The sequence below is a fragment of the Apium graveolens genome, chromosome 10 (genome assembly GCF_009905375.1).
Source record: "Apium graveolens cultivar Ventura chromosome 10, ASM990537v1, whole genome shotgun sequence".
Lineage (NCBI taxonomy): Eukaryota > Viridiplantae > Streptophyta > Magnoliopsida > Apiales > Apiaceae > Apium > Apium graveolens.
The window spans coordinates 233411880-233437394 of record NC_133656.1 but is presented as its reverse complement, the minus strand read 5'-3'; the positions used below and the strand labels follow the sequence as shown (position 1 = coordinate 233437394).

The following is a 25515-nucleotide window of genomic DNA, read 5'->3' as shown; positions in this document are numbered from 1 at the left end:
ACTTCTGTTGCCACTGGTGCTTTCCAACCTCTCCGGGGGTTCCGTCGGGGGGATACCGTGGTTGGATCCACGAAACATGCATGGGATTGGTCCTACCACTCTGTGACCCCCAAGGACTTTACTGATATCGTGGCTGGCCTAGATTTGGAGAGGATAAAGCTCATGGGCGCTCAGTCTCTGGCCTCGGTACAATCCCTCTTCTCAAACTCCTTTTTCTCATATACTCGTAGCATTTTATTGCGTTACATTTTTTATTTATTGTTTTATTTCAGTCTAATGCTTATTTCCAAGTGACTGTGAGGCAAGCTGAATTATGGAAGAAGGCCGCAGATAACGCCGATAATGTTCTTAGGAGGTAGCAGAAGAAGTACGCTTCGCTGGAGAGAAAGATGAAGCGTAAGGAAGAGGAGCTAGGAGAGTCAAATGCTGAGTTGGTCGTCCTGAGGGCCGAGAAGGACAGAACGATTGATTCTTATTTGGACTCGGAGGAGTTTACTTAGTCCATGAGGATGAGGGACAACACGGTGTTCCATGGGTTTTTTAGGACGGCATGAGACACGGCCCTTGGGACCGTGAACGAGGCTTGTCCCGATATCAACCCAGCAGACTATGTGTGCCCTGATGATGAGACACTACTACAGAGGTTTCGCACCCGTGTAGTTGCCTCGGATAACATCCCTCAGGACCCGCTTCTTCCCCCTCCCGAGTCATCTTCTAGGCCTACAGCAGCTGATCACAGCTCTTCTTCCTCAGAGACCGGGACTGATGAGATATACAGCGAGAGCGGAGGGGATGATGACATGGATGCCGAGGACACCTCCGCTCCTTAGAGTTTTACTAGCCCTGCGTGGCTTATTTATCTTATTTTATCCTTGAAACTTTGTTTATCAAACTTTGTATTTCTTATTCGAACTTGATTTATTTATCAAACTTTATGCTCTTATTGGAATTCATGCATTTAGTTCATTTGTCATGCCATAGGGACTTTAAACATATTTTGGAAATTTTATAAATTCCATAAACTTTTGGGACTCATCCCTTACACAAGTCTTAATGAACCTCAAATTTGAAAGAGTAGTCTTATAAAACATGAAATCCTAAGTAAGCAAAGCTTCAAGGTGCTTTTCAACCTACTTGTCATTTTGACAAAGTGAGAATCATGCTCAACTATCTTACACATAGTAAATTTTCAGGTTATGTGCGTGCCAGGTTCTTGGGACTTCAAAACCATCCATAGTCTCCAGCTTGTAGGATCCTCTTCCTTGAACACTTTTGATCTTGTACGGCCCTTCCTAATTTGGGGCAAGCTTTCCCTTCTGCCCAACACCAGAAGCTTCCACCTTCCTCAAAACCAAGTCTCCTTGCTTGAAAAATATTTCTTTCACCCTTAAGTTGTAATAAAAAGAAGCCTTTTTCTGATATTCCACTATCTTGGCATGTGCCTCATCACGTACCTCATCAATTAGATCCAGGTCTAGCCTTTGTCCTTCCTCATTTTCCTCAGCATTGTATGCTTGGATCCTGGGAGATAAGTGTGATATTTCTATAGGAACAACCGCTTATGCCACATATGCTAACATGAAGGGAGTTGCTCCAGTAGTGACTCTACAAGTAGTCCGATAAGCCCAAAGTATCGGAGTATTTCATCCACCCAATTATTCATGAATTTCTCGATCCTCTTCTTCAGACCATCTAGGATTATACGATTCACCAAATCCGCTTGCCCATTAGCTTGCGGATGAGCTACGGAGGTAAACCGCAACTCAATCTCATTCTCCCCGCAATACTTCTTGAACTCCTCATTATTGAACTGCGTTCCATTATCGGTAACCAGGATACGGGGAATCCCATATCTGCACATGATATTTTCCCACAGGTATGGTGCAACCTGCTTAGTTGTGATCTAATCTAAAGGCTTAGCTTCAATCCACTTAGTGAAATAATCTATGGCTACAATCAGGAACTTCCTTTGAGCTGTGGTCATGAGAAAATGCACAAGTATATCCATTCCCCACATAGCAAAAGGGATGGGAGAATTGATGGAAGTTAGCATCTTAGGGGGTTGTCGAAAAACTGGTGCATATTTCTAACATCGTTCACACTTCTTTCACATAGTCTTTGGCATCAGCCATCATCTCTGGACAATAAAAGCCTAAACGGGTTATCTTATATGACAGTGCTCTGCCCCCCAAATGTTGCCCACAGATACCTTCGTGTACTTATTCAAGAGCCAATCGTGCCTCATCTGGTCTAAGACATCTTAAATAATGAACCACATAAGATCTTTTTGTACAGAATCCCATCGATCAAGGAATACATCAGCGCTCGAACAGCCAATTTTCGCGCTTCAATCACATCGTTTGGCAGCCAACCAGTTTGAATATGGGCCTTAATGGGTTCTATCCATGATGTCCTCAGCCCTATAGGGGCTACAAGCTTAACATCAATGCTTCGTGTTTTCAAAACGCGGAAATACACACTTCCCGAACTTTTATCTATCTCCATGAAGCGAACTTAGACAACGCATCTGCCTTAGCATTTTCATCCCTCGGAATGTGCTCAACATGGTATTCATCAAACTGAATCATCACAACCCTTACTAGAAGGACATACTTTTCCATTGTATCACCTCTTGCCTCAAACTTTCCCTTGACCTGGGATATGACCAGCTTCAAATCCCCACAGACTTTCAAATTCTTGACCCTTAATGTTCCTGCTAAGCCGATGCCAGCTATCAGAGCTTCATATTCTGCTTCATTATTTATAGTTGGGAAGTTTATTTGTATAGCATTTTTGATCAGGAACCCATCTGGGCTTTGTAAAACTAGCCCTACTCCGCTGGAATTTGTTTTTGATGCTCCATCAAAATAGAGAATCCAATATTCCTTCTCTTTAACGCCCTTTTCTTTGTCTCCTTTACCATCTTCTGTGTCTTGAGGTATGGTATCTTCCTGCCCCCCGACTTCTTGGTTGGGTATGGTACATTCCACCACGAAGTCAGCCAATGCCTGAGCTTTTATTGCCACTCGTGGCTTGTACTTGATGTCGAATTCTCCCAATTATATTGCCCATTTAATCAGCCTCCCACTAGCTTTGGGACTATGAATAATGTTTCTCAAGGGCTGATTTGTTAGCACTTCAATTTTATGAGCCTTGAAGTAAGGACGCAACTTCCTTGAAGCCATCACCAAGGCTAAAGCAAACTTCTCAATAGTTGAATAATTCAACTTAGCTCCATGCAGAATTTTACTAACATTGTATATGGGTTTCTGGACTTTAAGTTCCTCCTTAACCAATACAATGCTCAAGGCATTTTCTGAAACGGCCAAGTATAAGTACAAAGTTTCATTCAGAGCTGGCTTGGCCAACAACGGGGCTTGAACCATATATTTCTTTAATATTTCAAATGCCTTTTGGCTTTCCCCAGTCCATATGAGATCTTTAACATTCTTCAGGGATTTAAAGAATGGCAAACACTTGTCTCCGGATTTGGAAATGAAACATCCTAGAGCTGCAACTCTTCTAGTGAGTTTCTGAACGTCCTTTATGGAACGTGATGGTTCCATATCCAGGATAGCCTTTATTTTATCAGGATTGGCATCGATTCCCCTCTTGGAGACCATCAGACCTAAAAATTTTCCAGATCCCACTGTGAAAGCACACTTTGCAGGATTTAGCATCATTTTGTGATATCTCAACAGCTCAAAGGCTTCCCTCAAATGGGTTATGTGATCAGCCCTTAACAAACTCTTGACTAACATGTCATCAACATAAACCTCCATAGTTTTTCCAATAAGATCCTTGAAAATTCTATTTACCAACCTTTGATAGGTGGCTCCTGCATTCTTGAGATCAAACGCCATAACAAGATAATAAAAAACACCAAAGTCAGTAATGAATTATACCTTTGGGATGTCATCCTTATGCATCTTGATCTGATTGTATCCACTGAATCCATCCATGAAGCTCAGCATCTCATGATCAGCAGTAGCATCTATCAATGTGTCTATCCTTGGTAACGGGAAACAGTCCTTTGGGCATGCGTCATTCATATCGGTGAAATCCACGCACATTCTACATTTTCCATTAGCCTTCTTTACCATCACAGGGTTTGCTAACCATTCCGGAAACTGGATCTCCTCAATGAAACCAACCTCTAAGAGCTTCTCTACTTCTTGCTTAATAACTTCCTGCCTCCCCGGAGCAAAGCTTCTTTTTCTTTTGCTTCACAGTCTTCCGATTTGGATCTACGTTTAATCTGTGAGTGATCAGCTCCGGGTCTATGGCGGGCATATCATCTGCTGACCATGCGAATACATCGCTATTCTCTTGTAAAAATTTTACCAGCTTTCCTCTGAGGGGCTCCTCTAGTGTCGCTCCAATGAAAGTTACTTTCTCAGGGTCCTCGGGAGTCAAAGGAATCGGAACCAAGTCTTCTGCTGGCTTCCCTCTTTTTTCGTCATTCTCACGAATTTTCAGATTTTCAATAGGCAGAACCTGCCCCCCAACTCCATCAGCCCTAAGAGAGACCACATAAAAACACTTTGCCATCTTTTGATCTCCTCTTTCCTCTCCAATCCTTGCAAGGAGTTGTTCCTCTCCAATCAGGACGCAAGTATTGAAAGAGATAGGGAAGTCCCCTGTGTGGTTCTGGGGCGTCGATTAGCATCAGTCATTGATTATTTACCAGCACGCCTCCTCCTAGGAGCCACATCGTCATTCGAAGATTCGGAGTCTCTTTGAGTATATGGTCCAGAGAATTCATGATCCTCCGAAATAGGAGTCAAACCTCGTATGTAGGGGGTGTCTGTCCTCGTGCTTCACTCCGATTAGCATGTCCACTTCCTCCAACCTCGGGATATAGGGGCATCCCGTAGGGGTGATTAGTGGTTACAATAATTGAATATTCATACCTTACAGGTTGAGAGTTCACAGGTGCATGCACCTGCTGAAGTTGGGGATTCGTCCCTTGAGGAGCAGGGGGATTCGTCACTTATGGCAGAGGCTCAGTTGCCCCTATCGGGGTTCCTCCTTGGGTAGAGGCGTAGGACGAGTGTGGGGTATCTCCACCATTGAAGAAATTGTTTGAGTTGTCCCAGCTGGTGTTCCTTCAGGGGTGTTGTTTCCACTCTGTGTTCTCGCCATGGTTGTTGTTATGTTGTCCCACAGACGGCACCAAATGTTATGGATTGAAAACTATGGTATATTAATTGTTATATTTATTACTAGGGTTCATGAGCTTCGAGACTCGATTTGACTGCTCTTGTGTCTCGTGACTCGATCTGCCTTGACAAGATGCATACGTACCTTGCTGATTGCCAAAGATCAAGTCAAAAAATATAGTTATGATTTGGTGGGGGTGAGACCCCTTATATGCGTTGGGAGTCCTTAAATTGGACTAGAGTTGGGAGACTTGGTGGACAGGTCTCTGAATTAGAATGGACTTTGGATTCCTAGAAAGTAGAAAACTGATTACTTATCCTATGAGATCTCTTGGAGGCCAATCTATAAGGAATTGTGTCCTTATTTGGACTTTGTCATCAACTGATTTATCCCTTATTAATTAATTACGAAATTAATTAATATTCAGAGTTTTGGGCCTTTTCTAACGGGCTTAACTGTCAGCCCAATTTTGGTATAATTAATGCGATATTGATTACGCAATCAGGGTTTATTTTACTCCCTATCAAGTATATCATATCTAAATGTGGCAAAACATAACCTTACAACTACTCTTTACTGTATCAAAATTCGGATCTTATAAAAAATAAGGCGGGTGTCGTTAATGTGTTTAACTAAAAAAGGAATTTCTTAAGAAAAAAAATAATTTCAGTATATTTTGCATCCTCCGTTTTAAATTAACTGTGCACCTTTGACTAAACTTTTAGTTGTCACATTAACGAGATTTTGATTAAAATTTATGTATATTATATAATTTAATTAAATTAAATTTCAAAATTTATAAAACATAAATAATCAACTTTAAAATATATTTTTCAATTTTGTTGCTACTAAAGAAAGAATTTTATTACTTGCTTAAGAATACACCTTGCATCCTCTGAATAATGGACATCCCATCCTCCTGACTAGTATGATTAGTATCAGAAATTGAACAGTTGTATCTCGATACATGAGCTATTCTAATCGTTTTACAAATCTAAATATCTTCGAATAGCTTGTACTATCGGCAAACGATCCATCTCCTCCTCGACATGAAGAGATCGCTTATTCTTAATCCAATTTAATGTCAATAACTTTAACACCCCATTAATTTTCCGTGTGTTATTTCTAAATGTCAATTTGGAATAAAAAATTGTTCAAAATGTCAATTTCGAAAATAATGGCTCAGAATGTTATTTTAAGATGCGAATTATAGTAGCGTCTGGACGAAACGCTTGATTGTCTAACGTTTTATTTTAATCTTATTTTTTTTCCTTTTTTGCACAGTAATGCTAATTTTATTTATTTTTTCTTTTTTTCTTTGTCATTTTAAATGTTATATTAAGTAGCGTTTTGCACATATTTTATTTATTTTCAGTTAAATCACTATATCTTTTATTAAATTTTAATAATTCTAAACTCAAATGAAAAATTTTCAAATCCTAAAAGATTAAAAACCGTAAGATTAGACTCCAAGATTTAAATTAGAATTCAATTTATAGGATAGTGTATATTAGGGTTGGGGTTAGGCTTGTCAACGGGTCGGATTTGGATCGGATTTGACTAAATCAATATCAATATCCATTTAAATTTGTTGGATCGAATTTAGATCAGATTGCTTCCGGATATTTAATAACATAATTCATATCCAAATCCATTAGGATCACAGATTATTGGATCGGACTTCGGATCCATTTAAGTTTTTTAAGATGAATAATATTAAGTTAACACGGTTCAATAATTAAAAAAACTTAAGTACAAAAAGATATTTTATAGTCAGAGATATTGTGAAAAAAATAAAAATATGTGAAAAGAGTTCAGTTCAAAATAATTATGAAATAAATAAATAAAAATAAAATAATGTAATTGGATAAATATCTGAAAATAAATATATAAGTCAATTTCAAAAATTAAAATAAAAAAAAATTGGCAATAAAATATAATATATGAAAATAATTTTCGACAAACATGATACTCATTAGAATATAATGACACCTGGTGTGTACATGAAATTTTATTATGATGAGATAACAGTTAAATTAATTATAAAATTAATTTAATTCATTTTGATTCATATAGAATTAATTATATTGATTTATTATAGGTAATATATATGTACAAAATCAATATAATTAATACTGATACATATAAAATTAATACTGATACATATAAAATTAATTATATTTATTAATTATAGTATATACATATATTAAGTTTAGTATATTTATTATATTTAGTATATTAAGTTTATTATATCATATATATATAATTATATAATTATATAAGTTTAGTATTTAGGATTGGATCTTTATCGGATTAGACGTGTGAAAATTCATATCCGCTTTTTAATGGATCAGATTATTATCGGATCGATTTTATTTTTATATAATTCATATCCATCTATTAAGGCTCGGGTCAGACCGAATCGGATCGAAACTCCGCTCCATTGACAAGCCTAGTTGGGCTTACAGCCTATCTAAACCCTAAATTCGATGTATATTTTAATTTATGTTTTAATATTTCTAAAATTTAAAAAAGAATTAATAAATTCTAAAATATAATATTTTTAAAATAATATCATTTATTTAATTTTTTAAATATTTCTATAACTCATCGTTAACCTCCGGCGTCCATAGCATTTCGGACATTACCATTTCTCTAATTTTCCTCTGTATATATTACAGTTTCCGCTAAAAGTGTTTGAAGCTCTACCTGTCAACTCCCCTTTTGCTTCACTACGTCTGTGAAGACTCAGGTAATTTACCTGTTCCACTGTTGTTTATCGTTGTTTTATATGAAATTATGGATTCATAAATAATGCTTGATTGGTCTTTATATTAATTTTTGGTTTAATACTTAACTAATTTTTCATTTAGTTGATTAAAGGTTTAGAAACCTATGATACCCACATATTTGATTATGTTTTCTTGATATTCCATGCAAGTTTTAATTAACATGTTTAAGTGTTTGATAAAGTCCTAGCTGAATTATTCTGCTAAGCAGTTTTTTACCCTTAAATTTACTCTTTATATTCTCTGTTGGCATTATTAGATCTCCGATAAATTATTGAACCTTTAAATTCTGTGAACATTGTCAAAATAATCTTCATGATTATGTTGTAGATGATTGGTCGGATGATATGTTAATTACCTATATTGAAAGAATATCGTTTTAGTTGTTAAAAATCAAGATTTTATAGAAGCTGTTGGCCACAACAAATAGTCAAATACCCGTTTTTTAGGAAAACTAAAAAGACTACCTGATAAATGCAAATAATGCATGGACAAGATCGATATTTCTTAATTCTCTATTATTACTTATTTTCATTGATACAGTGTGCTACCTCGCCAAATGGAAAATGTAGCTTCTTCATTGGTTGGATTTAACACATTGTGATCAATTCTTATGTTTGATTTTAATATCTGAATTATAGTTTATCAAATTTCTAAACTAACAAATTCTAGGACCCTAAATCAGAAGATTTCAAAGTAGAATTTAGAGCTGCCCGAAGATGAAGGGGGGAAGGAAAAATTTGAAAAGAGCATCTGAAGGTAACAATACATATACTCTGCTTCCAGGCCAAACCATTATGCAAGTCGTTTCACTTAGAGGTTCCAATCTAATTGAGGTACAAATGTACAATAACTATTTTTATAATTTTTATTATTGCTAAAACTGGAACCCGAGATTAACTGGTTTTCATTTGTGGCATGATAAAAGGTGATGGATCCGAAAGGAGATAACTCATTGGCACTATTTCCAGCCAAATTTCAAAAAAGCATGTGGATTAAGATAGGTAACTAGGTTCTCTTAATAAAGTCTTTAAAATTAACTATCTTTCAATTTGAAAGGTTAAAATTTGTGTTGTTGAGCTTTGTGTAATTGTCCAGGTAATTTTGTTGTGGTTGATGAGAGTGGGAGAGTGGATGCAGTCGAAGCTGGCAGAAAAGTGGGTTGTATAGTTTCTCAAGTTCTTTATCATGAACAAGTCCGTGAGCTTAAAAAGTCCCCTGAATGGTTTGTTATTACTATTTGCTTTTTGTTTTGCATGATTTTTCTCTTTGTATATCTATCATCTAGTATGAGCATCTGGTATAATTAGAGTACTCAAAAGACTTAACTTCATAGGAGCAGTACCATTAAAGTTTTTTTAAGTTATCTGATCCACTGGTCAGGAGTGTTTGTGTATAGTACGGCTTAGAGTTAGTAATGGTAACCCTATGTGTGCACAGTGTTGACCTTTGTGAAATAGTCATAGTCGAGTGAATGGTGTAAGTTATCGTTTCTAGTGTAGCAAGGACTATTCAAATAAGTATGTTCGAAGATAGTTTGCAGGTATAGTAATTATTAAGTAAATTTAAATAGTTTACTAAATGTGAATTTTAGGAATTTTTACTGATTTAACACTCAAAGCTACGCTCTTATTGTGAATAGGCGGGTGGTTGAGGGTGATAAATAATTCGTTTATGATGCTACATTTACCATTTTATCTGATTTACTTTGTCTTGCATCATTGCGTTGAGGCCTCTGTTAAAGAAATACCAAGTTAGAGTATCAGATAGCTGAAAATAACACTGCTGCATTGTTTTTTCAAAACTTTTTGACAAGAGACTATGTTCTTATGATAATTGGTATAACCTCATAATATTATCAAGTTCTTTGGTAAACATTATGTGTGATGAAAATCCATAATCTCTATAACAGTGGTCAACTGTGGTCGTCTAGCAGATCAATTTCCGCAATAATTGAAAAAAGCTTCCACTTATTATTGTTAGTCGATGCCTTAAGCAGACTACACTACAGTGTGTTTACAAGTTCACATTATTTACCTTAAAAATCCAGTTTAATTACAAAAGACAGTTTTGTTGGAACTCTTAGAAGATGCATTATAACAAGAAATCACTTGGCACTTTTCATCTGAGCACTCATCTCCAAGTTGTCTCAGTTTTAAAATGGCTTAATAGTTGATGCATAGCAACAAGGTCCCAGTCAAATTGACAGGCAACCAGATGAAATTCTTGCAGATTGCAATTTGGATTGTGAATTGTGGTTTTAGATAAATCTTAATAGTGTCTTCTAATTTTTAATATGGAAGTAGTTTGTTACCTTTTGGTTGTGAGCACATCTCCTATTACTAATGTGAAACTTGTTTTCTATTCTAAACTTCAAGTGCATTATATTCAGTTCTCGTTCTCAGTCGTCAGTCCCATTTCCCCTTATAATATATGCTATTATATTCTTATGCTTTTGCTTCCTTCCATGCAGGCCAGCAATTTTCAGTTCTGCAAGCCAGGAGGTATTTAATGAAGTTTCAAGTAGTGATTTGCTGCATGAAGACAATGAGGTTGACTCGAGTGATGAAGACGGACTTCCCCCACTAGAAGCCAATATGAATAGAACGAGACCTGCAGATTTCCAATCTTATACAGACTCGGAATGCAATTCAACTCCTTAGAAGCCATAGTTTCTACACAAATTTGAAGTGTTATAGCTGGAGCACAAGTTTCAATAGCTTTTTAAAAAAAACTGTAATTATAAAAGTTTTGAGTAAATTGGATGGGTTTATGCAACGAAGACTTAAATTTTGTATTTCGGCAGTTGTTTGAAAGGTTTTAATTCGAGTGGTCTGTACTAGCTGCTTCTTTATTTAGGCCTCCATATGGTTTGTGTTGAACTTATTTTGATAATACAAGGGACTGAATGATAAAAGACTTGAAACTGACTTGATATACTTGTTACATCAGAGCTCCGGTATTTATACCTACAACATAGCTAATTTACAGCTTGCATATTCCTTGATCTCAGCCTATCATATCAATTAATCTCAGCCTATCATATCACCTGATATCAACTGATATTATTTGATACAAATCTCCTATTTACAACACATAATCCCATATTTACATCCTAGATTTACATTAAAGGTTATATTGTTTATACTCCCCCTCAAACTTATGGTTGTTGAATCATTAGTTTGCTGATAAAAAAATTGTGTCGGCTCTTCGTTGGGTATTTTGTATAGAAATCAGCAAGTTTTTCTTAGGAGAAAACACGAGCTAGACTGATATCACCATTTTCAAATTTTTCCCGAACAAAATGGCAATCAAATTGTGTTTTGTTCTTTCATGAAAAACATGATTACTTGCAATTTTCAAGGCACTTTTGTTATCACAGAATAACGGTGTGGGAGAATGAAGCTGAATATTAAAGTCTTTTAACAATCGTCGTAGCCAAACAACTTCACTGCATAAGGATGACATAGCTCGATATTCTGCTTCAGTCGATGATTTGGATATCGTGGATTGTTTCTTTGATTTCCATGAAAGAAGTGAACTCCCTAAAAATATACAGTAGCCAGTAGTAGATCTGCATGTGTCTGGGCAGCCGACATAGCTAGCATCAGAAAAGGCACGCAAATCTAAAGGACTAGTATTTAAAAAGAACATGCCACGAGCCGGTGTTGAACAAAGATAACGTATAATGCAATGAACTGTCGTGAAGTATAGTCTGCGAGGATCCGAAACAAACTGACTCACAAGTTGAACGGCATGGGCAATATCTGGACGTGTCACGGTGAGGTAGACCAAACTCCCAACGATGCTTCGATAAAGGGTCGGATCAGAGATTGGAGAGCCATCTGTTTTACTGTATGTAACATTTAGCTCAAGCGGAGTATCCACAACTTTATCATCAGTAAGACCTGCCATTTCAATGATGTCACAAGTATATTTTTGTTGACTAACAAAATATCCATCGGCATTTCTAGAGATTTCTAAGCCAAGAAAGTAAGATGCAAGACCAAGGTCTTTCATTTGAAAAGAGTTCTACAGGATATTCTTAAGATTCTGTACACCTTGGTGATCGTTACCCGTGATTAAGATATCATCAACATAGATGAGTGCGAAGGTAGTTCCAGCTGATGTAGAAGAGATAAAACAAGAGTGATCATTGTGACTTTGATGATATCTAGCTTTTTGTAACACCCCCTTTAACTTAAAAAACCAGGCTCGGGGGGATTGTTTTAATCCATATATTGCCTTTTTCAATTTGCAAACTATGTTTGGTGGAACGGATAATCCAGGAGGAGGACGCATGTATACTGTTTTAGAAAGATCGCCATTTAGGAAGGCATTCTTAACATCCATTTGGTAGATATCCCAATTGTGAATTGTTGAAACAGCTATCAAAGTACGTGAGCCTACACGAGATGGCCCCCAAACATCAGAGTGAACAATATCAAAAGCTGAGACATCATGATTTATTTTCTTAGGATATGGTAAAATATGTGCTTTAGAGAGTGCACATTCCTCACATGTTTTATCAGTTTCAGAATTATGATCAATCCTATATGTCAAAGCATTAGAGGAAAACATGGAATTCAAAGCAAAAGCATGAGGATGGCCAAGACGATTATGTCAAAGTCTCCACAATTGATTAGCTTTATTTACTTCAACAGTAGAAGGAGTAAGAAAACAATTTGGTGAGCTAGATGTAGGTGTGCTTGAAGGTACGTTGAAATTCAAGACAAAGAGTTCCCCGTGCTTATGGCCGCTCCCAATCACTTTCCCAGTTCTCAGGTCCTGGATCAAGCAACCAGAAAAAGAAAATGAGATTATGCAATTTTGTTGTACTAATTGACTGACTAAGATCAAATTAGCAGATAATTTTGGCACATATAAAGCATTCTCAATATTTAAAGAGCCAATTTTTAATGACCCAACACGTGCGGCAGGAAGGGTGTCTCCATTTGCAAAAACAATTTTTTCCTTCTATCATATGGAGTGCTAGAATTAAAATTATCTAAATTACCAGTCATGTGATGGGAAGCACCAGAATCTATTATCCACGAGTTTTGAGTATTTGTCTTACCAACATTGGAGGCTTGAAGGGCATGATATTAGAATCCTGAAGTGCTTGAATAACTTGTTGAATGAAGTCAGGTGACGGAGAGTTTGATTGAGAAACATGATGCTGGTTCAGAGTTCCAGTACCTGCAGCTGAAGTGTTAGGCACGAAGGCCATATAAGCCTTGTGAATTCGATTCCGTGGAGGCCTGATCTTACAATTTTCAATCAGATGTCCTTCAGCCTTACAATATCGACAAAAGTGAGAAACAGTTGTGTTACCCTTCCTTTTTGGGCAGTGAATAGCAATATGGTCAGTCTCTTGACAGATAAAACACTCACTTTTGCTCATATTTCGAGCCTTAGCTTTCTGGACAGCCACACTCAATGCAGCATCATAAACATTTGCTTGGAAGAGAGCAATTTCAATCGTGTTTCCTCTGCAAGTAGGTCTAGTAGACTTGTATCTATACTAGAACTTCCTCCTTAATTCAGAATAGTAGCACGAATAGGTTCAAAATCTTGCCTAAGTTTCATCAAATTTGCAGCCTGAGTTTTAGAACTGTTTCCAAGGCAGCTTCTGGAATCTTTTCTTCAGTCATATCCATTTCATTCCAAAGCAACATAATTGCAGAGTAATATTCATGAATACTTAATGATTATTGGGATAAAGAATTTACCTCATGTTCAAGCTGATACATCCTCGCATCATTACTTTGTATATAGATGTGTTTTAGATACTCCCACATGAGATGTGTTGTACGTAATGGATTGAGATTTACAGCAATAGAATTATCCACTGATTCCATGATCCATGTTTTGATCTTAGCATTGTTTATCACCCATTTAGACTGGTCCGCCTTCTCAGTTGGTTTGGGATTAGTACCGTCAACATAGTTCCATAGATCCTGACCTTCCAGAAAAGTTCTTGAAGTAAGAAGCCCATAGAAAATAATTTTTTCCATCTAGCCTTACCGCCAACTTGTGGTGTTGGGAATCCATTATACTCAAGATAAAAGAAAGAGAAGTGCCCGGGAAAAAGAAAACTAAAGGAAAACAGACAGAACTGTTCAGAAATAAGAATCAGAAAGGATGCAGATGGGACTGCTGGGAAAGAAAAATCAGAAGGGATGCAGACGGGACTGCTAGAAAAAAATAGCACTGTATTTAGGCTTTGATGCCATGTTAATAAGAGGGACTGAATGATAAAAGACTTGAAACTGACTTGATGAATTTGTTACATCAGAGCTCCTGTATTTATACCAACACCAGAGCTAATTTACAGCTTGCATATCCCTGATCTACAGCCTATATATCACTTGATCTCAGCCTATCATGTCACCTGATCTCAGCCTATTGTATTCCCTGATATCAGCTGATATTATTTGATACAAATCTCCTAATTACAACACATAATCCCATATTTACATCCTAGATTTACATTAAAGGTTATATTGTTTATATATTTCTGCATATTTTCAACATGGAAAAGCTTCTGATTGAAGTGATAAACATATTAGAAATGAATCCTTGACTTCCCTAAAAGGTGCAAGAGTCGAAACCATATTTAGAGTAAGAGCCCTTTATTTACTTTAAAATGTAAATAATATCAAAAATCTCAGTATGACCAATAAACTGATACCAATAATGATAGCATTGATACTAACAATACTTTCTTTAAAAAAATCATGTTACAAAATAAAATATGAAGTTCAAAATTTATCAAATCAAATATGTTGACATGAATAAACAATGATGTAGAACATTTTCACTCTATGGAATATGGAACATCTATATACATGGAGCACATAAATTTATCTATACCTCGACTGAAATAACCCTTGCTCCTATTTAACTTTCTGTACAGCATATATCTATCGAGCACACTGTCACAACTCATTTCACCTATGCTCCAATGTCCCTAAACATCCTGGTGGCTGGACTTCTCAGATATTAGTTGGATATCGATATACAAGATGGCTTGCAGACGGATACCCCATGAGCCGATGGAGAGGAGAACCGCCTTCTGATACTTCTTCAATTTCTAAGAATACATTCACTAGTTCAAACACCTTGGATGAAGGTTCTCCAAGCTCAAAGGTTTCCCTACTACTCTTATAGGTGATATATTGACTCGTATAAAAGTGGTACCAAGAGGTGAGTAAAGGATGTCAAATTGCATGTATATGATTTTAATATGTCAATTGTACCAATATATGGTGGCATGTGACTCTTATAGGGTGCAAAATCACTCTAATATGGTGTAAAGTTACTTACAAGATTGATTAGAGCCAAAATGTGGCCCAATATTGACTCGTATAAAAGTGGTAAGAAGAGGTGGTAAAACGATGTCAAATTGGATGTTTATGATGTTAATATGTTAATTTATAATATATAATGTATAGTGACATTTATAGGGTGCAAAGTGACTCTAACATGGTGAAAAGTGACTTACATGGTGGCAGCCAAAATGTGACCCAAAATTGACTCGTATAAAAGTGGTATCAATAGGTGCTTCAAACACCTTGGTGACATTGTAGAGATGGAGTAGTATTATTAGTTAGAACAATACAAGATTGAGATTACGGAAAAAATAAAAAGATTAGGATATTATATTTTTTATATAAAGACAAATAGATTCAATTCACTACATATTTGACCGCTTCACGATGAACAAATGAACTGGGCTTTTTTTATTCTTGGGCTGAGAATTTTTGTTTAACTTATATTGAATTTTAACAAATGGCTTCATCTAATTACAATTTTGACCCAGTTTTTAACTGGACTATCTATTGGTACTTATATGCAAGTCAGCCCAATTCTAGTACTTTCTCAACTTTTCTATACCCTTCAACTTACTTAATAAATATTCATTTCTTACATTATCAATTCTTCATTCCATGTTGTCTTCAATGTTATCTTTCATGTCATTTTCGCCTAACTTCACATCTTCACCTCTTTCTTTTTGAGAAACTCTCATCATTTCTCCAATTTAATATAATTGACCGTAAATTATTTTTTTACCCCGTTTGTTATTTTCACTATTTAAATCAACCATATCTACTGTTTAGAAGATAGTTATCAAGTTGTCTTTTTATGATTCAAACTGGTAAGATATTGCTCAACCTAATTTTTTTAACATTGATTTTTTTTATAAATGCACGCATTTATCTAATTTCTATTTACCTAAATTATAATGTTGGATCTTGATTTTTTTCAAGAAAAAATTTTTTACCCTTCAAATTATTGTTAGTGAAGTCCTCCATTCAAAATTCTTTGTATGTGATTTATAAATGGAGTTTTGTAATTTTTTTCTAAATTCTTATGTTCATTTATATTTTGAATATGTTTATAAATTTGTTTAATATTCAATATTATTTTCTCTAAATGGATTATCACTAAACAAATTGAATCCCCATATTTTGGTTAAGTTATCTTCAATTTTATAATGATGTGGATACTCAGTCTATCTCTTTAGTTGATAACCAATAATTATTTTACATATATGTAGAATAAAAATGTATAACTAGATCTAATTTGCATTTTGTACAATTACGCACAATTATTTCTAATCGTTTCAATTGATTGTAATTTATTCATTGTAAAAGCCACTTACTATAGATTTTTTTTGTATCTCAATTCATAGATATATGATACAAACAATGAAGAAAATGCTCCAAGAAAAATAAATAACCTCCATCACTCTACGTTCACTGGTATGTAATATACATATAATTTGCTTCGTATAATAAAGATCAACATATTTGATTTTATTTGTATTATGATGTTCACTTGCACAGATTATTAGACATTAACTCAAATATATAATGTATTGATATTTCTTTTTATAAAAAATATGTGGCTAAAAAAATCATTGATATTTATTGACGAGTGCAGAATCGGCAATGGAAATATTTCAAGAGATGATATTATAATTGCTGATATTGGGATGCCAGAAATGGGAATATCTGAGTTCGTAGAGAAACTTCATGTTCATGGCATGAATGTTTCGGTCATTTGTAATTCAGTCAATTTATTATAATATTGTAATTGCTGACATTGAGATGCCAGAAATGGAAATCTCTGATTTTGTAGAGAAACCTCATGTTCATGGTATGAATGTTCCCGTCATTTGTAATTCAGTCAATTTACTTTCACAAATAACTTGTGGCGATTTCGTCTTTTCTTCTTTTAAATTTCGTAAATGTAGTATATATTTGTAACTTATTTAAATGCAATGATTGATGAAGATTTAGCAATGAATTTAGTGATTGAGACAGTAGGCAAACAGATTTTCTAAGGCATCCTCTAGAATCTTTTCTTCAATCATATCCATTTCATTTCAAAACAACATAATTGTAGAGTAAAATTCTTAAATACTTAATGATTATTGGGATAAAAAATTGACCTCTCGTTCAAGCTGATACATCCTCGCATCATTACTTTGCCTATAGATGTGTTTTACATACTCCCACATGAGATGTGTTGTACTTAGTGGATTGAGATTTACAGCAATAGAATTCTCCACTGATTCCATGATCCATATTTTGATCTTAGCATTGTTTATCACTCATTTAGACTGGTCCGCCTTCTCAGTTATTTTGGGATTAGTACCGTCAACATAGTTACATAGATCCTGACCTTCCAGAAAGTTCTTGAAGTAAGAAACCCATAGAAAATAATTTTTTCCATCTAGCCTTACCGCCAACCTGTGGTGCTGGGAATCCATTATACTCAAGATAGAAGAAAGAGAAGTGCCAGGGAAAAAGAAAACCGAAGGAAAACAGACGGAACTGTTAAGAAATAAGAATCAGAAAGGATGCAGAAGGGACTGCCGGGAAAGAAAAATCAGAAGGGGTGTATACGGGACTGCTAGAAAAAGTAGGATTGTGTTTAGGCTCTGATGCCATGTTAATATGAGGGACTGAATGATAAAAGACTTGAAATTGACTTGATGAATTTGTTAAATCAGAGCTCCTGATCTACAACAGAGCTAATTTACAGCTTGTATATCCCTGATCTACAACCTATATATCACTTGCCCATGTCACCTGATCTCAGCCTATTGTATCCCCTAATATCAACTGATATTATTTGATGCAAATCTCCTAATTACAACACATAATCCCATATTTACATCCTAGATTTACATTAAAGGTTATATTGTTTATATATTTCTCCATATTTTCAACACGGAAAAGATTCTAATTGAAGTGATAAACATATCAGAAATGTATAAACAGCAAGCTGAGCCACACAAAGAACCACCGGCAATGGCGAGAAAGAAAGAGAAGATTTGCCTATCATTCTAATTGAATAGCAATTGCAGTTTAAAGAGCAGATAACGCCGGTTAATGCCTGGTTTAAATTGTAGCCTCGAAATTCCTGTTATTGGAGCTTGCAGATTAATGATAGGTGTTGTCCCCCCGATATCCTCAAGAAAGGATAGAAGTAAAAATCTCAAAAATTTACTTTAAAATGCAAATAATATCAAAAATGCAAATAATATCAAAAATCTCGGTATGACCAATAAAAAAATCATGTTACAAAATAAATTATGAAGTTCAAAATTTATCAAATCGAATATGCTGACATAAATAAACAATGATGTAGAACCTTTTCACTCTATGGAATATGGAACATCTATATACATGGAGCACATAAATTTATCTATACCTCGACTGAAATAACCCTTGCTCCTATTTAACTTTCTGTGCAGCATATATCTATCGAGCACACTGTCACAACTCATTTCACCTATGCTCCAATGTCCCTAAACATCCTGGTGGCTGGAGAGCATGTCCCCTTCTCAGATATCAGTTGGATATCGATATACAAGACGGCTTGGAGACGGATACCCCATGAGCCGATGGAGAGGAGAACCGCCTTCTGATACTTCTTCAATTTCTGAGAATACATTCACTGGTTCAAACACCTTGGATGAAGGTTCTCCAAGCTCAAAGGTTTCCCTACTACTCTTGTAGGTGCTTCTAGAGTCTTGTATGATAGCTTTCTTCCCTTCCTTCTTGTTCTCGAAAGGGTTGCTAAATGACATTTTCTGGTGATCTGAAATCTCATTCAAGGTCTGAAATGGAGGAGCTGGGGAGAAATGTTCTGTATCGGTGGAACTTCTATTATATGATTGCCCATAATCATCAGAAGATGACACTGGATCGCCATGTTGATAATCACTTGCCCGGGACGCTGATGCCATATTTATGTTCTCAGTGTACCCTCCAACCTCACTGGTTGGAGGTGTCCTAGGCTCGGCATTATATTCAACTAAATGGATCCGGTGTTCAAGTGAAAATTTTAAGACTGCTGTACATGCACTGCATCTCAACCGATGGCATCTTTTCTTAAATAGGAGAAAATCTGCTGGCAGCTGAAGGATTTCGTTGCAACAATAACAGACAATAATAGGAGCCCCGCCTGCTATTGGTCGGAAGTGTTGCTTTGCTGGCTGCTGCTTCCTATTTACCTCATAACTTTTTTCAGGTTTACTCTCTGACACTGTATCATGATTCCACAAAAACTCAGAAGGCTTATAATGATGAGGACTTCCAGAAGCAGAATGATGGGGACTATGATTATTTTGTCTAGGATTGGCCATATTGTACCTTTCATCATAGTAGGCATATCGAGGCAGCTGTGCGGAGTAATGCTGCTCTTGACGGTAACAACGCAAACAGGAGCAGTCAATTTCGTTTCTAAAGTGTGTAGCATCTCCTGAAAAACCCATGTGTGGTACTTGTTGCGACCAATATTTATCTTGATCACGTCGCCCAGGATACCTGGTATAATCTGGGTCAGGATATCTTTCCTTCTTCGGGACGAAGTGATGCGCAGGAAATATTTCTTCGTCCTTAGCAACTCTACCACTGAACTTATCATGCAGTGTGCCTTTCGATAAATGTGCTCTGTTAAGTTGATCCTGCAGTTCATAAACCATTTTTAACAGTTCCATCTTATCCAATTCAGGGTCCACGCTTCTCTCAGGTAAACGTCTTTGCTCATGACTTGAAGAGCTGCTATTTCTGACTGGTTGGGAGACCTTCGAATATATTGGAGGTCTAGACAAGTACTCACCTGTCTCCACTGTGATTGTATTGCTAAGTGGATGACTATGTCGTCTAGGATCTTGAAATTCACCTTGATTCCACTGGGTTCCTTTTGTGCTTTGATGCTTCTTTGCTGAGAAATTGATTGGACGAGGTGGGAGTTCAGTCTCACTGCTCACTCTATGATTCATCATCAATTCATCCCTTTTAGGCATTCCTTTGGTACTACTGTATTCAGCATCCCTAAAGTTCCTTCTTGGTGGGCGAGAATGCTGACTGGGAACTTGATGTTCAATTTCCTCGCCAGATGTGTTAACATTATAAGCATAGTAGTTTTTTGCAGTTGGCGATCTAAGAGTAACACCAAGATCAGTTCTGGCATAAACTCTGGGCATATTTTCCAAGGTATCAGCAGAGCTTACACGCTGAAAGCCTGGGAGAGTTTCCACCTGAGCTCGCTTCATTGATTCTGAGAAAGCAAACATCTGATTATCTGGTGAATCACTTTCATTAGAAGAACTCTGTGCCTTGTGGACTTGGTCCTCTGGACTAGTGTCAGGAAAAGCTACTGCAGTTGGACTTCTGGATCTTGAGTGATTCTCCAAACCCTCATCTATATATCTTTCATTTCCTGAGACTGGCGAAAAATTTCCATTTTCAGAAGATTCATCATACGAAGAAAGATCCCTGGAAAAGGTTGTGCTTATAGGCAACTCCTTCTTGCTATTTTGAGAAACATTCTGACATTCATCACTGATATTTCCTGATGAGTCTCGATTTTCATCCTCTTTTCTTGGTAAAGAAATAAATGATTTAATCTCGTGTGTGCCGGGTCCTTGTAGCAAATATTTTTCCTCATGAAGATCAAGTTTGGGTGATGACAAGATTTCGTTGGAGACACTGACACAAATGTCGAGAGGGCGCTGACTATCATCATCCTCTTGTTTAACTTGATTCTTTGGTCCATACTGGCCCAGGGGAACTTTATTTTCCTCTACTCCTGCATGTCCAATGGTTTCTGGTGATGACCCTATATTTTCGTGACAAGAAATGACATCTGAGTTATGACGTTCGTGAGACTGGTCTAAACCTCCAGGCCCCTCCGTTCTGCAATCAAGACCACTTCCATGCCTTTCGAGAGTTTTTTCCGCATCAGATTCATTTGTAGAAGAATCTATCTCATGGTCAAGGCCATCTTTCTGGGAGGGATCGGCTTCAGGTACAGGTGATCCTGTGTCTTGGGTATCTCTTTTCCTGTTTTTAGCTGAAATCATGTGCAGAGAAATTAAGAATGGCACAGTAAAGCTACTATAAGTTAACAATTTCAAAAATGAAACAATACGCAAGTACATAAATTACATATGTGTAAGAACTGCACGGCACCCTATCCCAGGAGTGTCACCACTCTTACGTTAGAATATATAAAATAGTACAGATCAAAGAGTGTTTACTATTGAGAGACGTGTTAAATTTTACTCAATATCATGTTTATTTAATTCCCTACATCCCCCCATCTTCTACAGTCATTGAAATGGCCAACTATTTTGAAAAAGACCATTCCTTCCAGTGATGAACAAAATTTTAATATGCTAAGGCATGCTTCTTCTACCTTGTAGAATTGCACCACATCCTCCGCATTTATATACAGGAACATCCGCCAACTCAGGAAGAACCTGCCGGCATCTTGGACATATTACCAATCGAACTTTGGTGTTCATCTGACTGGTCATTTCCCGCCACTTTCTGAAGCGATCAGCTAGAATGGGGTTAACAAAAGTTATCCTCTACTCTGCAAATGCAAAGTTAACATAATGTATATAAGCATGCCAATCTTTGTCAGAAAACTAATGTATTATATAATATCAGCATCAAACTATAGGCTGCATCCGGAACATTTCAAGCAATATAGACAATGAACTGTGTCTGGTCTTCAAAAAAATAGAAATCACAATACACCACTGCCATAATAGAGGCACCTGATAAAAAGGACCAAATCGCTGACCTTACAAATGGAATTTAATTCTTAAAGAAAAGGCGGGATGGGAGGTGAAAGAACATGCGATAGGCAACAGCCATAGATAACATTAAAATTAAGGATTTGTAGTATATTTACAAAGGTAACACCATGATTTTCTATTTTAGATGTTTGATCAAAATTTGAAGTAACAGCTATATTAATTTGGTTGATATTAGAAAAATGTAAGATTTTCAGCATAGAAAGATTTAATAACTTGACATGCCAATTTTTTTTTTAATCTTGATAACATCTATATGGTTGCTTTGTTCTCTTTATAACAAGAATGTAAATTTTATTGCTTGTATGACTTTATAGAGAAGCTAGGTTATAGCTAACCACATATTCCCCCTCCCATACATTCCCATATATTCCATATCTAGAGATCATATTAGCAAGAAACTTAAAATAAACATTATCAACAATCTTAATTAGAAACCAATATTTTACATAATATTTGACATGCAATAAGAAAAAAAATGCAAGTTTGTAGACTAAGCTAAGCTGATATATGTTTATGATTCTTTTAACAGAGAACTCGAGAATACACAATAGACACTTCTCCTAACACCTTCAGTTTATAGGAGAGTTGGTCGCACTCTCCTTAGTCCTAACAGGGTGTAAGAGCTTTTATGACCTGTCAGCCTCAAGTTTGAACCCTGTGCCAAAAATACCGACAAAAGATCCAGTATTTAAGATTTGGAGAGTTGGTCACCCGAAACTGATTATAGTTGTGGATGTCATTTTCTTATTCTGACTATAAAACTCAAATTAGGCTTTTAAACGAGATATTTAGAAAGGGGGGGGGGGATCAGCACAACCATATGACTGTTAAAAGTAATTTTGTGGCTAATAAGTTTTAAAAAATGAGACAAGTGATTATAGACATATAATAAACTCTCCTTCTCATCCTTATACCATTCTGATTCAGTAATCAAATTCAAAATCCCAGTCACAAAACTCGATCTATAAGACTTCTACAACAATTAAGGTAGTTTTTTAACAATGCCTATACAATTCTAGTCACCCAAACACTAAAATTGAATCCAAGATACTTACTCCTTGAATTACATCCAATCTCTTCACCACTGAACTAAACCATATCACAAAAATTCATATGATTTTAGAAAAGACAATTCTGCATATTAAAATTTACAATGAATCACATCAAAAGTCAATATGAATATTATAAAGTCTCTCTCCCTCTCCCTCTCCCTCCCCCTCCCCCTCTCCCTCTCTCTCTATCTCTTTCTCCCCCCTTTCCCTCTTTCTCCCCCCCCACTCTCTCTCTCTCGCACACACAATCAACCATATAATGAGATATCCAAGTTAAATACAAAACACAAAGCTTATAACATGCTAAATACAAAACCAAGTAAATCAATAAACGGATCAATATAAACGCACCTGTAACTGAGAAAAGAGTGAAAAAACTTAGCCAAGCAAAAGTGAGCAACAGATCTTTTTACACCAGCAGAACAAATAATAAATATATATGAATTTAATAATTAGAGCCGTAATTTTACTGGAAAAACGACTCTAATTGAGAGCTTAGAGAGAGCAAACAAAGTGATGAAGAGAGAGATAAATAAATTACGCGCGTGGACTAGTTGTGGTGGACACTGTATGTTGTGTATAAGTACTAAGTAGGGGTTTTACCGATTCAACGCTGTGGAAATTTGGACAGCAAGACTTTCTATTACTTGCATGTACGAGGAACCCGGTCTTTTCTTCAACTCGATTTATCTCTTTATCCCTTACGATTTTATCTCATTTTAATTCAACTTTGTTTATTTTTGGAAAGAGTAGCTGACTTAATAGTTACGTTTTTATTATCTGTTGGGAGAATTCTTTTTAAATAAATTATATTTTTCAGAAAAGAAAAAGAGATAAATATCATTATTCTAGATAACCATGTTAGTCACATATTGTGCTATACATAACTTTAATGGGATTTAAATTTATGACATTGTTCGGAAATTTATAAAAGACGCAAATTACCAAATGAACTTAAAATATTTATTAAAAAATTGTTATATATGAATTAAAAAATTTGTCCTCCTAATATATGAAATAGAAGATAAAGTAGACACCCTAACAATTACTACATCATCTCAATTAACTGTAGAAGATACTTGACAAAACATGAACCATTTGTAAGACGATTGTAAACTATTGATTACAAATCAAATTTCAATTAACGAATTTATGTTTATTTGGTTTGAGCATTCTCAGATGGATAAACCTTATCCAAGCGTAATATTTTTAGTATCTTTTGACGATAAAAAAAATTGTGACATTAAAAGGGGTAATAATGTTTCTGCTGTATAATTTTTCCAAATTTTTATCATAAAATTTTCTCAAATGCTGATATGTTATAAAATAAATAATAATTTTTCTAAATATAATATGAGACCACGTGTACTAATATGTGACAACAAATTAAAACATACAATGTATTTGCTACATTATTTGATAAAAAAATTGGAGAAATTTTTTGATAAACCTAACACTATTCTATTCTTTGTCTTAAACTTTTAATTATGAAAATGAAAATTACAGTATCTGTTTTACAGTATCTTGTTACGTAAATGGTCCCGGGGAACTCTTATTACGGATCAAAATTACTCGTCATTACACACATACATACTCTGTTATAAAAATTAGCCGATTTTTCAAAAATCACTGATAAATAGCTCAAAAATCAGTCAAAATTATTTGACCGATTTTTAATAAATCATCGATAAATTATCCGATTTTTAAAATTAATCCAATAAATCGTAAATCAGTATTTTAACAGAATAATTTTGATTGGCGAATAATCAAATAGTATATATAGTAGTAGTAGAGTAGAAGCACGCCAAGGGTACAGAAAGTCAAAGTGCGTGGGGATTACGATTAAACTCCTCATCACGGACACCCCCCACCCCCCACAAAAGTTTGTTGACTTTGTAGTTCAAGCTAACACCTGTTATATGCCACGTGGCAGCAGAACTTCGAATAAATTAAGCACATTTCTATATACTCCCTCTGTCCCAGCCATTTGTATACAAATGGTTTGGGCACCGAGGACAATAAACATAATAAAATAATGTTAGTTTTGTTAAGATAGTGGGATGAGAGAGAAAAAAAAAGTGTAATTTAATAAAAGAAAAATATAAATTTGGTTAAAGTGGTGGGACAATTCAATATTTAATGAATAAAGTGAGTATAGTGGGAGAAAGTAGTGGGTGTAGTTGATTTTTATATTATAAATTTTTTACTATTTTTGATAAGTTTAAAATGTATAGAATTGAATGGGACATCCAAAAAAGGAAAGTGTATAAAAATGAATGGGACGGGGGAGTATTCCTTTTGGGTCAGTTGGGGATTATAGAGTATGGTCTAAGTTACTTTTCCTAAATTAATCTTTGCTGTGGAGTCTGAAAATGGGTTG

At 35.6% G+C, this 25515-nt stretch overlaps 3 protein-coding genes across 6 annotated transcripts; 1 reads left to right on the top strand and 2 right to left on the bottom strand.

Moving 5' to 3' along the window:
* The first annotated feature begins 7775 nt into the window (after positions 1-7775).
* Positions 7776-10882, top strand: LOC141689010 (uncharacterized). Of its 3 annotated transcripts, none has more exons than XM_074493163.1 (5): positions 7776-7915; positions 8625-8788; positions 8881-8956; positions 9051-9177; positions 10426-10882. In XM_074493163.1, exons 2-5 carry the CDS (start codon positions 8672-8674, stop codon positions 10613-10615), a joined length of 510 nt encoding a protein of 169 aa, XP_074349264.1. In that variant the 5' UTR covers positions 7776-7915; positions 8625-8671; the 3' UTR covers positions 10616-10882. The 3 variants fall into 3 exon arrangements, with proteins under 3 accessions (XP_074349264.1, XP_074349265.1, XP_074349266.1); XM_074493164.1 differs by having other exon boundaries at positions 7788-7915; positions 8638-8788; XM_074493165.1 differs by having other exon boundaries at positions 7793-7915; positions 8641-8788.
* Positions 10883-11216: 334 nt separating this feature from the next.
* On the bottom strand, positions 11217-11867 carry LOC141692033 (secreted RxLR effector protein 161-like). Its single transcript, XM_074496777.1, has one exon. The coding sequence runs from the start codon at positions 11865-11867 to the stop codon at positions 11217-11219; it is 651 nt and encodes a 216-aa protein (XP_074352878.1).
* A 6658-nt stretch (positions 11868-18525) lies between these two features.
* On the bottom strand, positions 18526-23696 carry LOC141689930 (uncharacterized). 2 transcript variants are annotated; one of them, XM_074494463.1, is made up of 4 exons: positions 23487-23696; positions 21675-21854; positions 19625-21329; positions 19363-19517 (listed from the first exon to the last, which is right to left on the bottom strand). In XM_074494463.1, the coding sequence occupies exons 2-4, from the start codon at positions 21793-21795 to the stop codon at positions 19505-19507; spliced, it is 1839 nt and encodes a 612-aa protein (XP_074350564.1). In that variant the 5' UTR covers positions 21796-21854; positions 23487-23696; the 3' UTR covers positions 19363-19504. The 2 variants fall into 2 exon arrangements, with proteins under 2 accessions (XP_074350563.1, XP_074350564.1); XM_074494462.1 differs by having other exon boundaries at positions 18526-21329; positions 23487-23693.
* Between the last annotated feature and the right edge of the window lie 1819 nt (positions 23697-25515).

Bases quoted from the DNA above. Each gene is read 5' to 3' on its own strand.
- LOC141689010 (XM_074493163.1), top strand. From the start codon at position 8,672: ATGAAGGGGGGAAGGAAAAATTTGAAAAGAGCATCTGAAGGTAACAAT. The intron at 8,957-9,050 runs GTAACTAGGTTC...GTAATTGTCCAG, and splicing joins AAGCATGTGGATTAAGATAG to GTAATTTTGTTGTGGTTGAT. The intron at 9,178-10,425 runs GTTTGTTATTAC...CCTTCCATGCAG, and splicing joins CTTAAAAAGTCCCCTGAATG to GCCAGCAATTTTCAGTTCTG.
- LOC141689930 (XM_074494462.1), bottom strand. From the start codon at position 21,795: ATGACCAGTCAGATGAACACCAAAGTTCGATTGGTAATATGTCCAAGA. The intron at 21,330-21,674 runs GTAGAAGAAGCA...ACATGATTTCAG, and splicing joins ATGTGGTGCAATTCTACAAG to CTAAAAACAGGAAAAGAGAT.
- LOC141692033 (XM_074496777.1), bottom strand. From the start codon at position 11,867: ATGGCAGGTCTTACTGATGATAAAGTTGTGGATACTCCGCTTGAGCTA.